This window comes from Grus americana, chromosome 2, assembly GCF_028858705.1.
Source record: "Grus americana isolate bGruAme1 chromosome 2, bGruAme1.mat, whole genome shotgun sequence".
Taxonomy (NCBI): Eukaryota; Metazoa; Chordata; class Aves; order Gruiformes; family Gruidae; genus Grus; species Grus americana.
This window is the reverse complement of record NC_072853.1, coordinates 161,493,062-161,509,276: the sequence shown is the minus strand read 5'-3', so window position 1 is coordinate 161,509,276 and position 16,215 is coordinate 161,493,062. Positions and strand designations below refer to the sequence as shown.

General features: G+C 37.2%; 1 protein-coding gene across 16 annotated transcripts in view; it reads right to left on the bottom strand.

The window, feature by feature from the left end:
* The window catches only part of KMT2C (lysine methyltransferase 2C), a 197,350-nt gene that overhangs the window by 72,874 nt on the left and 108,261 nt on the right, over positions 1-16,215 (bottom strand). For 13 of the 16 annotated variants that reach the window (XM_054816544.1, XM_054816550.1, XM_054816546.1 and 10 more), the window contains exons 11-15: positions 15,919-16,091; positions 15,015-15,175; positions 11,819-11,932; positions 9,400-10,142; positions 898-1,017 (exon numbers count right to left, since the gene is read on the bottom strand). In XM_054816544.1, coding sequence (XP_054672519.1) covers positions 898-1,017; positions 9,400-10,142; positions 11,819-11,932; positions 15,015-15,175; positions 15,919-16,091 — 1,311 coding nt within the window. The remainder of the gene's footprint in view (positions 1-897; positions 1,018-9,399; positions 10,143-11,818; positions 11,933-15,014; positions 15,176-15,918; positions 16,092-16,215) is intronic. The other 3 variants (XM_054816556.1, XM_054816557.1, XM_054816549.1) reach the window with 2 other exon arrangements.

Genomic DNA, 16,215 nt, shown 5'->3' with positions numbered 1-16,215 from the left:
GGTGAAACGAAAAATGTTAAAAAGTTGTCCTTACATATATATATGGAGTTAATACATATGCACACACAGGACATACAAGCATCTTTTTTTTTTTTAAAGACATGGAACTCTTCTGGCGTGTTTCTTAATTTGTCTGTTTCAGACCAGGTATCAGTACTGTTATTTTCACACAACTAGTAACAGGAATAAGCACATACTGGTATCAATGTTAATGCTGAATATTAAGCCGAAAATTAATGCTTGAAGCAGCAAAAGCTAAGCTAATGTCAAATTAAAATAAAATTAGCATGAGAGTTAAAGTGAGATGGGAAGCTACAGCTGTTTGTCAGTTTCATCATTTAGCTTTTTTGCCTTTATTTAAAAATAATAACTCCACTTAGTTTCTTCAGGTGTTTTTAATGGTAAATGTCACTGTGGATACAAGCTTTGGTCCATCTAATCAGGTAGGAAAGTTGTTATTTATTCCTCCATAAGCTAAAACCACTGTCACTTTGAATCCACTCTGCAAGACTTCTCCACAGCAACAAATTCAGATCTCTGCTCCTTTCTGTGCCTGGTTTACCTTACTGCCAGTCTTAAGGACATTTTCCTTCTCAGGTAATTTATTTTGACAGTTACATAAAGCCAGCCACAAAAAGTGAAGTACTAAACACACACAAAAAATTGGTAATACAAGCTATTCTTTGCCATTGAATATCAGGGCAATGCCATCATACTGTATACTCTGGAAAGCATACTTTTTTTAACCTGAAAGCTCCAGAGTTTCAGTAATTTTTAAAGGCCTTAAACAGTAATAGAATGGAAGATTAATTCGCTTGTGAGATACAGAATTTCATCACTAGTCTCTACAGCAGAAAGATAGCAACGGATACATGAAAATAAATTCAAATTATTTACCACTTTGATGCTCCAAATGGCACTGCCAGGAAGCTGTCTGGATTTAAAAATGTCCCGACCTTCTGAAATGTCTGGGGACCAGGAAGGTGGGCTGACTGTATTATTGGTACTCCAAGCCCCCTAGGATACGGTAGGTGAGAAAATAGATGTATAAAACTTCGCAACATAAAAAAAAAGAAAAAAGAAAAAAGAAAAAAAGAAAAAAGCAAGCAACAAAAAAAATCTGAAAAGCAAAGCACATGCAGGCATAGGCATTTCTACGTTAACTTATGTAGTCAATTAGTTCATTGAGTGAGAGGAAGGTGGGAAATTTTTAGGTTCTCATTGAAACATACACTAAAACAAGTATTAACCTCCAACTGATGGTTAAGAACAACAAAGTGAGTTTTATAAACAAAGCATAATACAAATCGAAAGCAATCATAACAACAACAAATTATATCCCTGAATTTTATTGCACTAAATGAAGATGACAGTAGTTTGAGACGATAACACCCCCTTTTACACGTCAAATCACATTCTGAAAGAACAGATGGCCTTAGTCGACTTCTGAGTCTAAACTACTGACAATCACACCAACAACTAGTTTGAGAAGTGTGTGAAACAAAAGGAATATAAATAAACTATTGGAAAAAAAGAAAAGAAAAATAGCCATGGTAATTAACAAAGTATCTCCTTCTTGCAAGTTTGCCACAAATAAACCATTATAAAACCCCACTACTAACTTTTTTTTTTATCCCAATGTTTTCACGTTATGCTGTGGTATCAAATTTTAATACATTATTATATACATGTACTAATATACATCCATACGGTGCAGCTACAAACTCTTTTTAATTAATTATTATCCCTATTTATATAGTTCCCATCGTGGTGAGATATTGTATAACTGTCACAAGAAACATGGCAAAATAAGAAGAAAATGCTAAGATAAACAAGAAAAAACAATGCTGAAGTTCTTCATACACATTAAAATCTGTGGAACACTTCCTTGAACCCTGAGTAAAGACTGTGGGAGATAACCATCGATGACTTAATAAATAACTTCATTCTAAATTTACAAATTAGAATGCTTAAAGGAATTCTAAGTTTGTGAAAGAAATAATGAACACTCAGATGAAAAGTCAAACACATGAAAAGTATACGTTTACCTTCCCAAGAACGACATTCAGCAGCAGAATTGCACGGATGATATGGAATCACTTCATGCATACTAATAGTCCCAACTATTCACACGTGCGTAACTGCTCACATGGGCAAGCCCAAACACATTTACACCTTTGAATACTGCTCTATACAATAATAAGCATTAAGAAAAATGAGATAGCTTTACAAAATGGGGGTGTGTGTGTGTGTTTCTGAAATGAAATATTCTCCATCAAGAATGTGTGGGAAACAGCTTCTTTGGAATCAACAGCTCATCAAAACGTACATTCACCTCAGACTACAAATAGGTGTTTTGCTAAACAGCTGCACTGACTGAAAATAGGGCTACCTCTCAACTGATTTCAGGCCAGAAGGATCACGGGCAAGACGTTCCCTAATCCATGTAAGGCACAGGCTGGTTAGCTCAATCTGCTGATGAAGGTGAGTATGAGCCAACAGCTCGCTTACCCTCAAGCAGATGAGGAGAAGCTCATATGACGCCGCCTGCTTGCAGAGCTGGGTAGGCAGCAACCTGCGGCTGCTCAGATAGCTCAGTATTCAAACTGGCACAACAGATCCTAAAGAAAAAGTCTGTCAGCAACCTAAAAGCCTAATTATGCATAAAAGTTGCATTTTAAAATTGCCAACATTGTCCAAGTGGTACAACCCAGTGTGGACATGGTGGTATTCAGTATAAATCTGCTTTCTAGGAGTTTAGCTATGCCTGCATGGAAAGGGAATATGGACAAGATAGCACTTTAAAAACCAAACCAAACCAAACCAAACCAAACCAAACCAAACCAAACAACCCACCACTTTACAATTTTGTCCACACAAGGGGGTGCTTGTACAACCTATAACAGCTTAGTGGCCAGAAGACTACCTTCATGTTTACAACTTCCCATCATTGTTCTCCCTCTGCCAAGGTGCTTCCAAGTCAGAAACGGGCACTAAGAAAGCAAGCAAACTTCCACAGAAAGAGAGGTTTGATGGCCCTACCCAAACACATTCCTGGGGTGACTCCTCTGAAACACACGTCCCCCCTGTCTGTGCTGAACCACCCTGGGCTCCCTGCACGGCCAGCAAAGGGAAACGGGCGCTTGCAGTTGGCAACTCACCACACGGGATGGAAGGTGCCGGATTAGCCTTACCCTGCGTCTCCCCACTTCCCTCCAGCGACTCTGACGAGAACCTCAAGGTGACTACAGCAGACCTGTAACACTGCAGGTATCTGCAGTTGGGTGAATACCACTCCTCGAGCCTGCAGCAACTTCCACCAGGCAGAAATGGCAAGAGTGAAGTCTGACCTTGCTATGTCAAGAGAACTGTAGCTGAATCAGTTCTCTGTCGAAATCTGGTGTTTTCACTAAGCACTCTCATACCAGTTAGCAACTACATCAGGAGGTTTGTGGCAATAGGCCATTTAACTTCACTATGCTAGCCATACTTTTAATATCAAAGACCATTCCATTTTAGCAAGATAAAGCTTAAAAGTTTAAACTTTCATTGAATTTAGGTACAGTTTCCCTGTATTTCTAAAATTCATAATGCATAGTAAGTGTTCCTATAATACGGCAACTCAAAGAAAATCTGTATAGCAACACAAAGAAAATCTGTGTATCGTAGAAACAATCTTTACATCTATTTATAAGGAAGGCAACATGCTGGCTAAGGGTCAAAATTCAAGATCTCAAACATGCTGAAAATACTTAATCAACAACTAAAACAACCTACTCTTATTTGGGATGTACAAAATTATTTTCCTCTTAAGAAGATACACTTCTCCAGTGATTAAGTATATTCAAAAGATTAAAAAGCTAACAGAATATTAAATCTGAATATGAAATATTTGGTCTTGCAAAACAAAATGAATTGTATATGATTCATGAACCATATTGTTAAGAATTAAATTGGAAATTTAATCCAAGTTTTATTGTAGATCAGAAACATTTGAATTCTTGGTCAGATAAACTTAATTAAAAACACACACTTCCACAATACTACGAACAAATGAATTACATCAAAGAGATGCATTAATTATATTTTGGCTTTTAATTAATGCCTATTACCACACAACGCTGAAGAGAAAGTTCTATTCAGTTCATTTACATCAGAACCACGGCAATAATTATGTACTGTGACAGAAACAGGAAGTTCTAATTCTCCATCATATTCCTGAGTCCTCGAAATTGAACAACACAGCTGCAAGTAAATTATAACAAAAGGAAACCCAATGTCAGCAAGGGTCAGGAGATCTCACTAAATTACCACTGGCTGTGTTTAGCTGCTTAACGCTTTATGAAATCTACTGCAATCACAAATGCACAAACCTGGATTTGCATTTTAATACTTAATGTAATTTTAGGGTTGTGAACAAAATATAATCTGTTCAAAATATAGCTCCCCTCATAAAAAAACACCAACACAAAAACCATAACAAAAACTAATCCTTGAAAAAGACCCTTTGCGATCTTTTTTTTTTTTTCTCAACACCTACCACTGCAACAACATACTTAGTGGTACCAAGTAACTGAAGACAGCAAAAAAGCCGTAATACCTAAGAAAGAAAGTACATCCGAACCCATCACAGTGCTTTGCATTTTTCAGCGTCATTTTAGAAAATCTCTTAAACCACCTAGAAATATGTAGTGAGCCGTATAACAGTGATCACCAATATCTTCCTGATGAAAATCAGATACCTTTAATCATAGTATTTTCCATGAAACGCATTCTAAAATAATACTTATGATAAAAGAAAAACAGTAGAAGGTTGTTATTTTCTATTCAGTATTATTCTACAGATCTTTCTCAGCTCTCTACCTACCAGTCTTACAAATGCTGCATATGTTGTAAAGCCCTCCATTTACTGACTTCATGTTATGGCTTCCAGTGCTGTTGCAAAAAATAACTATTTCAAATTTGTTCAATTCAGATACACAGAATAAACCCAGTACATTTAAAGTATACCTCCATAGAAAAAAACAAAACAAAACAAAACAATTTTCCTTCTGAAGATTTAATTCAAACTAGATATAGGTCAGATTAGTCATTAATAAACTTAGATGGCAATTTAAGACTACTACTTCAAAAAACAGAAATCTGAAAAAGATCAGAGAGGTCCTGCCCCTGGAATAAATTTGCAGTTTGTAGTCAAGGGTGTAGAATCTGCATATTCCATGGAAAAGACACTGTATGGACACAACTCAGACGGCACCGTAAAAACTTTATCATGCTGGCAGCTACTAGTGAGTATCTCTGATCTATGAACAAGTACATTTTGGATCTGTGTAAAATCAATATGGCTCCATTACGGAGTAGGATAACAGAAACAGGAAGGAGAGAGCCCATGGACCAAAGCCCTAAGATGCTAAGCCTGGCAGATAGAGGATCCTCTCACTGGGCTGGATGCAGATTTAAAGCTTAGATGGAGCTGTAGGTATGGATAATATGCTACCCTAACACACACTGTTAGTAGAAGTGCACCTTACTGATAGGAGCTCTTATGCTGACACAGAAAAGACATTCTCCAAAGCGGAATAAGCTTGTACCAGCGAAAGCAATTCTTATCGGTGGGACTGTACCTACCTATTGATCGATACACAGCTCCCTTTTTGTTCAGAAGATGGATTTTCTCCTGTTGCTTCTAACCAAAGCAGTGATACCTGCACAAATGCTAGGGGAGGAGAAGGGTGGTGATGACAACACTGATAGTGTGGCCCTGCAAGGGACTCATGAAGCCTTTTTAAGCAGAATATCGTCTTCATGGTTTGTGAGAGGGGTTTTAGTCCCTTCAAAACAGGAGTCATGTAGTGGTGTTGCAGACACTTCACTGAAGCCCACTACAAATGCAAACTACTAACATCCAATACAGGAAATCACTTCAGATTATGCATAACTTTGTATTCAACAGCAAAACTGAGTAATTATTCAAATATATTTTATTAGCAATTGTATTAATAGATTTTGAAGAAAGGGATAATCATTCATCCTACTGCCCAGCTCTACACATTAAATTTAATGAAAGCAAATCCAAATCAGAAGCTATTCCTCTACATGGACTCCCCCTGACTCCAGTGAAGCACGTGTCTTATAAAATTGAAGAGCAATATATTCAGGTTCCAGAGAATTTTTTTCCTACTCTTCTTCCTAGGAAGTTCTATAAACCCACTGCAATGGATTTATTTATTTATTTTTGAACAGGAATAGGACACTCCAACATATTAAAAGATTTTAATCTTCTAGGAGAAAGAGAAGAATATTGCCACCTGTGGAAAGTGGCTCATGTTGGCTTATCTTTGGGGTCCACGGAGTAATCAGACTCTTTATGAAGTACCTGTTTTAAACCTATGCAGTCCTGGACAAGCAACTAATTCTGCAGTGACTGTTGCTTTCTGCAACAAAAGCAAGCAGCTGCGGAGCCAGTGGTAGCTTCACCAAGTACAGGAACCATAACATCTTTAATCAATAAAAATACCCCAATCCTATTTTGCATAACTTTTCTCTCTTATTTCACTGCCCTCTAAGACATGTTGCTAGGAACTCGTCCAGCTGCATCACATAACCAAAGTCCTGACGCAAAGCAACACAGCAGCATTATGTGTTATTTTTTAAACATAAAGAGGCAGACCTCAGACCCATAAAATTAACCTGCATCTGAGAAGGTAAAATTCCTCTTTAGTGACCCCCAGAGAAGAACCACTGATGACTTGGTTTATTCTGAACTGCTATACATATAACTTCAAATATTAACAAAAAAAATCACAAAGTGCACTTTTGAAGATGACATAAATTAAGCACAATTAGATAAAAACACAAGGTGTTCTTTGACAACCAAATATATTTAGAGGTTTCTGCTCCTATCCACAACTCTCAATTTGGAAAAGCACAAAATTCTTTAAAAAAACCCCTGAATGTTTACAGCAAAAATAATTAAAAAACCCAAACAAAATAAACCCAAAACTAAACCAATTTCTGCGGGCAATCCAAAGGCTAAAACACTGCCTTACGCATTGTGGATTTGTCCAATTACATCTTGCTCAAAAGGAAAGCACCCACCTAACTGGACAGTTCTAAATCTATTTATTTGTAGCCTACAGACTGCCATTTGACAGCAAAGGCCCAAAGGAGGAAGTTAACGTGGCAAACTTACAGCACCGAGGATAATTTTGTGACTGTTTAAGGCATATAGATATTTCTGTAAATATGATACACATACCTTACTGCACAGTGACCTAGAAAAATCTAACTGCAGTAAAATAAACACAGAATTCCTAAACTCAGTGAAAACAGAAGTTAGGTCCTAATAATAAAGTTGGGTTTAGAAAACATCTATTATATACAAACTTTTTATCTTTTTTCAAAATACACATTATCTATAGGTATAAGACTTGTATCCTTCTTGTCCAAAATGGAAAATAGATTAACAAAAGTAAAAACTGACCAATGAAGAGTCTGAAACAGATCCCCAAGACCAAATCCCTACCAACCAGTTAAGCTGAATGTAGATTACTGGTAGAAGGTGAAGAAAACAGTGTCTATTTTTCACTACTCAAGTATCCACAAGGTCTTCGGGGGGTTTTTGAAGTCCTTACTGAAAATTTTTTCACTGATCTCCATAAGGTGCCGATCTGTGCTAAATCTGAATAATCAATGGAAAGTAAGAAAGTGTACTGGGACTTAAAACAAAGTATGCTCATACTTTTCTTACCAGAAAATTGCTATTTGTTTCACAAAAGTTCCATCTTAACAGGTGTTTAAAGTACAAGGCAAAGATAATCGAAATCAAAAGAAACCTTCACAGACTTCCAACATACTTTTACAAGACAGATCATGAATTTTACAAGAAGTAACTTGTCCAGTTCCACAACAGGTACTGCTAAGCTGCTAAGTACCTTTTTATTTAAAATATAATTTGCAAACTGTTGAACAGATTATATTGATTTAGCATCACAGCTAGGATTTTGTGTTACACCTGACTTCTACACCGTAATTCAACTCAGTTTTATTTGCATTATTCACACCACATATGAAGAGGTAAATGTCTATAAACTGCTACTTTTACAACTGATTTTTTTTTTTTTTTTTAACATGCGTATCTATTCTGCTACAGGCATTTACAGTTTGGGTTTTACAGCCTTCATGTTTTCCTCACCAGGTTCTCTGGTAGTTAACTAATTTCTTTACTGTAGGATGCTGGTTCCTATGCAGAGCAGGGGACAAATTGCACAGAAAAATAACTACAACTCTTACTGGAGCATGAAAGAAGACAAATAAACTTCCCCAACAGAAAACCTGAATTCATTTTAGACTGCTTAAGAACCCCAACCCCTCTTCAATTTGCATGACAAGCTGAGAAAAGAAATTTGATTTTTAAGACAGTACAGAGTATTAAGAAAAACTATTTTTATACATGCTTACATATGAGGGTAAAAAATCCCCAGAGATACTCTAAGATCTTCCAAACTTTATCTCTTATATTATGTTTGTTGCCTTTATTATATACTTTTAACCCTTTCAGAACACTATCTCATACCTTTTCTTAAGAACCGGGAATTTTGAATCCTTAGGTAACACATAAAAACGGAAAGAACTGCGCAATATATAAAAAGGTTGTTTAACACTAAGTTCAAAAAAGCATGAAATCATCAACCTAGAAGTCCCAAAGACTAAAAATAAATTGTGATGAGAACAGAAATGAAACACTAATTTCTCACACTGACATACTTTTTGCGGAGAATTTTGCAAACACAAAATAAACCCTACAGATTGATGTACTATTATCCCCACGACTACGCGACTGGAATAGAGCACAAGATGTTGCAGAAGGTGAAAGACTTAAGGATTCTTTTCATTTATCAAATTTAATCCTAGTCAAACCACAACGATTTGTACCAGACTGTTCTTACGTGGTATTTGCTAATGTAACAAAACCATCAAATTATTTGCAACACATTAAAAATGTTGATGAAGATAGTATCTGCCGGCATGACAGAAACAGGAGTTTGAAAGTACTAGCCAAAATAAATACATATATGAAAAAGATTGAGAGAGAAGTTAAAAGGCACAGCATTATGTGTATCTGCATGTGTAGCATATGTATTAAAAATATAATAAATTTTCTTTTGTTTTGCTCTAAGTACAAGCTGAAAGAAACTGTAATTCTCATTAGAGAACCTTTATGATGGCTGATCTTTCAATTATTTAACATGAAACCACTTTTTGGAAGAAATAAACTACATATTCACTTAGGAGAATAAACGCATACTATGTTCTAAAAAATAGGTGAATTTAATGGATTATACCGAAATCTGAACTATGTGCGTCATAAATATATAATGAAATATTCTACACGCTTACCTGTCTTGACCTGGGTCTTCCAGGAGAAAACTTGCGTTTGGTGATGGCTGGTTTTCCCATGCCAATTTTTGGAGTGACTGATATGTAAGTCGTTGGGAGAGCACTTCCAGCAGTGGAAGGCAATGCTGGGGCCTGACTGTGCGGTACGTCTCGTGCAGAATGCAAGTCTAATGAAACATCTGGCGAGGAAGACACATTTGTCTTGTTTATATTAACTGATGGGGGAAGTGAGGGGTAAGTCTCAGCTGGTGATTTTATGGGTTTGTCTCCAACTGGTGAACTACTTGCAACACCTTCATTTGCAGAAGAAGGTTCTACTTCTAGAAGAGCTGGTGTTTCTGACTTTTCATGGGTTTCTCCTTTTTCTATATCTTTTTGCACTTTTATTACTTCCAGTTGTTGTTGTTCTACAGGGATACAAATATCTCCTTTACTTTCAGCCTCCTGCATTTCTGGCGTCACAGTTACGGTCTCAGGTACTGAAGGCAGAGACCGAGAGTCTACTGTGGATACTTCTGATACCTCTGCACTACCTTGCGGTAGCTCTGTCTCTTCCACTTGTTTGTCTAACTCCTGCTGTATTACAGCTTGAACACCTTCCATCGCTTCCATCATTTGCTCATTCTGACTGTCACCAGATGCTGGTGTCTTTTTAGGAGACGTTTCCACTTCAGCTGAATTAATTTCAACAGAGACTTCTGCTTCCAGTTCTGTGGTCTTTTCTTCTGGTGATATGCCTGTAACTAAGTACAACCATATTAAAGGCTCAGTGTGAAAAAGAAAAACTTACACAGGTGTACCGGTCAACAAGTATACTTGGTACACATCAAGTACACCAAGTACGTATCACCTTACTTAAGTGAATTTAATACGTAGCTTAAAATATACTTCATAAATATCTTTGTACCTATGTATATAGTAGTCCAGGTTTTTAGTTCATTATTTTTCTTCACTGGAAACACAGCAGAGTAAATCACAAGAAAGTAGACCCAAGATTAATTTTTGAGGAATCTAAACACACATTCCCAGGTAGGCAGCTAAAAGTAGCTTCTCCTTTTTAATTTCTGCATATTGAAGATGTATGCTAACATAAACTAATGTATTTTAAGCAACTGTCCCAACACTTCCAAAAAGCAGACAGCTAAGAAGAACAGGACAAGTACAAATAAAAAACATTTCCCTTCTAGTGCTCTTTCAGACTTCAGGAAATCACCTGAAAACAGTTGATGCTGGTTTTTAATTTACTGACGTCTCATGGATTTCTGTCAAAAATATTTGTCTAGCCTTCCCTTGAACCAAATCAAGCACCTTTCACCCATGAGTTCCAGAGTCTTGTATCCATAGAGAACCACTTACTTTGCTCTGAATTCGGCTTCGCATACCTTCTTTTGATGGACCCCGATTCTCTTACAGGCCACTTACTTTCTATTACACTTGCACTCTTAAATTCACACTGCTACAACCTCCTCAGTCACTACAGTTCAAAGCCTAGCATTTTATTACGAATGTGGCTTCACTAAGAGTTTTAAATCATGGCCCTTCTACCACAGGCTGTGATGCATAACACAATAATCACAGCTAACCTGCAAGGTTGTTTTTTTTTTTTTTTTGCTTTGGCTTTAAATGCAGGTTTCTTTTTCCCCCCCCTCACAGCAACCATCCTCCAACATCTGCTTGGAGTGGATGGGACATACTGGAAAGTTCTTTGCCATTGGTATCGGTCACTAACACATTTCAAGGACTTGACCCAGAAACCATTCTATCTGTATTCTTTTATTTGGCTGGTACTTCACGGGTGATTGATAAGATGTATCTATTCCCAGAACATAAATGATCAGCTACTGCAGCACACCCTGTCCGGATGAGTACATTTGTTTATTAAACAAATTATCTTTTACTTACAAAAGGAAAAAAGAAAAGAAATTCTTAACCAAAGATACTTGTGGAGTTACAGCCACAAAGCATATAAACTAGAAAGAAGTTCTACAATGTGCCCCAAAACACACCAGGGCAAGTTAATCCAATCCAGTTATTTGCAGCTACAAACTGAAGAGAAAGCGTGAACAACTGTATTTAAATAGCAACAAATAGCAGTTTTTACTATAAACCTCCAGTGTACAAAAGCATTTAACTGTATTTCCAGCTTTTGGAGAAAGCCAGTCCCAGACAAGTAAAAAAAATTTTCCCCTACACAAATATTCTGAAGACTATCTTTGTCTTTAATAAAACACTTCTTCAGCAAAAAAGTTGATACTCTTGCTTGAGAGTTCAGATAATAGAACTGATGCTATTTGTCTCCTACTACTTTCCAGGCACTTCTTCCTCTTAAATTTTAAGGTACCACAAACCTTACTAAATGGAAGAAGGTTCTGAAGGGTTCTGTACTGGCATTTTCTCAGACTGCAAAACTCTTTCTTACCGTCTGTGACACATCCAACAGCTGACTCTTGATCAGGCCCATCACCAGTAATGGGTTGTTTCTGAAATGTCGCGTCCTCTCCACCGCCTTCCATTTCCATTTCATTTGTACAAGCTTAAGGAGAGGCAAAGACATTATTAAAATTGATATGATGTTTATTCTATTACTTTGCCATTAGTAATTGCTGTCGCTGTTAGACCTTTTGACTTAGGACAATGATATTTAATTATATGATAGGAGTTAGGACAAACCAGGTCAATGAGAAAGTTAGGGAGACTATATAGCACTCCTTAAAGATTAAGCGCCTTTTTCTCATTAACACTGACACTGTTTTAAACCTTTCAGACAGTGAAAAATGTCTGTAAAGCAATTGTGAAAATTGTGAAAATTTAATCTACACGTAGTGACCAACTTTTGCATTACCCGAGCAATACAAAAGGTCTCAAGTTCCAGTCTGCTAAATTCAACAGAACTTGTAGCACGAAGGCTTCAAATTTTTATACAAATACTACAACGGCTCATGGCATAGATAGGAGGTTCCATCTACTATCAGCACTTGGAACACTGATTTTTGACCTACCTGTTCAACAACATGAAAACTAAATTTTGCCACTTTAGAACCAGGTTACCTTAATCTGTAAGTTCCTCATATTAAATAAAGGAATTTGCATGGAAAAGGTGCTACTGAAGCTTCTTTGGCTGACAGTATCATTATAGAGCACAGAAACAGGAAATACTTATTTTCTTCCGCACGTAAAAGCTTTTCCAGTTAAGGAAAGTCATTGAAATGCACTCAAAAAAGTATGAGCAGGAAAAACAAAATACATAGTTGTCCTGGTTTCGGCTGAGACAAAGTTAACTTTTTTTCTAGTAGCCAGTACAGTGCTGTGTTTTGGATTTAGGATGAGAATAATGTTGAGAACACACTGATGTTTGTAGTTGTTGCCAGGCAGTTGTGGTGTCTACACTAAGCCAAGGACTTTTCAGCTTCCCACGTCCTGCCAGGTGCACAAGGAGCTGGAGAGCACAGCCAGGACAGCTGACCCAGGCTGGCCAGAGGGATATTCCCGGCCATAGAACGTCGTGCTCCAGACAGAACTGGGGAAGCGAGCCAGGAGGTTGTATCAGTGCTCGGAAACAGACTGGGCATTGGGTTGTTTTTTTCTGCAGGTGGTGAGAAATTGCATTTGTGCATCACTTGTTTTATATATCATCATCATCATTATTCTCTTCCTTTGTTATCCTATTAAATTGTCTTTATCTCAACCCATGAGGTTTTTTCCCATTCTCTTCTCCATCCTCTTAAGGGTGGAAGGGTGAGCGGCTGCATGGTGCTTAGTTACCGGCTGGGTTTAAGCCACAACAATAGTTAAGTTTTAACTCAAAAGGAACTGATCCTCCATGGATGTTAGGACAAAAAAAGTCAAATGAATATAGCTTTCTGTTCAGAAAAGTCTCTTTAAAGTTCAAAAAGCCAGGAACTATTAGGTGATGCTACTTTTAGCACCTAAAAACGGCTCTCAGACTCTGCCAACATTAAAGTGATATTTTAACTTTGAGGAAATGATCATTTAGATTGGCTCCAAATCTGATTTTAATGTACAAAAGTGCTCTCCTGGGTATAAAACACTGTATGACTGTACTGATGTAATAGCTCCAGATTACTCCTAGTAGTTGAGATGACAGTCCTGTTCTTCCTTGGGGAGAAGAGTATGCTTGTCAATGCTTCTACTAGCTAGAAATCCTAACAGAAGTATTACTTAAAACTTTATCCTTTCAAACAATCCTGTTCCTTATTTGAAAGGGTTTTCAACAGAAGATTGGGAGTTTTTCCAGTGTAAGTTTTGGATATTACTTGGACATCTTCCTAAAATTTCTGGAGAATCTGAAGCCTGAGAGTCCAACAGCCTCTACTAACCTTTCACAATGGAAATGATCTTTAAAGGTTTAAGTCACCACTTCTTCCTAACTCAGTGCACATGTTCACTGACAGAGTTCTGCTCACTTAAGCACATTTACCTACTGTCACTGCCCTTCCTCCAGGATCATCTTTTCCATCATTTCTTTACTGCTCACGAAAAGCATGCACTTATGTGTACAGGCTAACATCAAAGAGAATGACTTGTTTATGCAAAACATCAGTTTGAACACACGAAAATTAGAGTTTTGTTGTAGTCTAACACTTCCCTTTTCCAGTCAAAAATTATCCACAGCTTTTGAAAACACAGGTACTTATGCAACTGAGATATCAATTTCTTTTAACAAAAGACCAATACACAATCATTGCTGTTTAGGCATCAAAAATGCGCGTGGAGGTGGTAGCGCAGTTAATCTGTTAGAATTTACTTTACTTCCAAATGTAACCACAACTGTAGTTCTCTTAGGAAATTCAGCCTGCATGAGAGTAGGTACTATCCAACAGAGCACGTGGTGTGAAATACACATAGGCATTCAGTTACAAGTTCATTACACAGGTCTTGTGGATGACCCAGCAGACTCAGATCAAGAGATCCAAATTCTCTCTGTGCTTCCTTACTGTTACTGAGTAATTTTTTAAAAAATACTTTACACTTTTCTGTAACTTCCCTTTCCACCTTTTGCTTGATTTGTCCATTTAAACAATAATCTCTCAAAAACAAGATTGCTAATCATATATTGTTTTGAAAAAGGACACCTGATGAAAAGCTGTTTAGTTAAATATACCTGTCCCTTGAACACAGTCCAGCCTCCATTGCTGTGTCCTTCCGAACAGAGTAAGGAAAACGGGCACTATGAGACTGACAGATAGCAAGAGGGCAACAGGAAAGCTGGATGCCTCTAGGAACACCTACCAGAAGCTGGCTCGTGTCTGGTAGCTAGGCACAAACGAATACATTTATGAATTGTACCACATCAAAAAAAATGAGAAGTTTACAGCTACAGGCTGGGAAGCCAGCGTTGGAAGGCTGAGCACCACTATTAAGGTGCTTACTTGCCCATGTCTCCAATACAGGATCCTGAAGGCAGAAAGCCAGAAACCATACTGAGAAGACAGCTCACCCATGGATTGCTTGAGAAGTTGCTGCTAAATAAAGCAAAAGCTGAACTCCACAGAGTAGAATATGAGTGGCTGGTTCACAAAAGACTTAGTGAGACAGCCACAGATCTACATATTTTATGTTAGCATTTTGGAAAAAGAAAGATTATGTTTGATTACCTGTTATACTGTCAGGTTCAGGAATGAGTTCAGAAGTGTCCATTACATCACATGACTGAGTCTGATCCCCTTCTCCTTGTTTACAAAGAGTGCAGATGTAGTCTTTCAACTGAGACTCCAATTCACTACCTGGACATCTGTCACATTCTATGTGAATCCACCTGAGGAGATTAATTTAGTGTGACTATGATTTTAGTAATAAAAATATAAAGTATTCTAGTAAAAACCAATTAAAAAGTAGCACTGTTTTCCATTCCTATAGGGAAATAAAAAATTGCAACCAATGTTTTATTACAGATAATTTTAGAGAAATAAGCTTGATACACCAGTATGTCAAGCAGTGAACAAATTTACACATGAAGACCTAAACTGTCACTAAAGCCAACTGGACGCCACAACATGTATAGCAGCATCAAGATGTTGCACAGCAAGATACAAAAGCATTGAATATGAAACACAGCCTACATTCTTAAAAGATTCCCAATAGTGCCTTTTTTTTTAAATTACTGGCATAGCAAAAGACGTAAAATTGAGAACATCTACTTTTAAATTTAACAAAAATAGACCATTGCAAACAACCCTGTTGATACAAGTCTTTTAAAAGTTAGGATGATGACTTTTCTAGTCTGCTTACTCACAAAATAGACGCAATCTAAGAAGCAGCAGCAGCACATATGCCTCTGTACACCTCGGGTAACTGCCAATTACTACTTATTTGCTAAGATTAAGACTACCTGCTATTGTTCATTGTATTGAGGGATGAGGGATCAAGATGTTGCACAACAAGGTACTATAGCATTGTACATCAAACACAGTCTACACCCGTCCCAGAAATGCAATGTCATGCAGCTTCCCATAAGCTTTAGGCATTTTAGTACAATTTAACAGAAATTAGGATTCTTACCTTTTGCACATGTGACAATGCAACATATCTTTCTGGAAGTCTTGGAGGCACAGTTTTTCACAGAAAGGACAAGATAAGTTGTCTTGCTGTTGGTAACAACTGTCGCATACCAAACAATTATGGTGCCACTGACAACTTGTTCGTGTGCCACACTCAGCACATACTCTACAGTTCTAGAGATCACAAGAATTTAGTTGTTAATTATGATATTTCACAATGTGATAGAACTGCCATTAACTGACATTTTCCTGTTTTGAACTAAATTAAACCAAGTTTCTGTCCTTGATAACACCAATA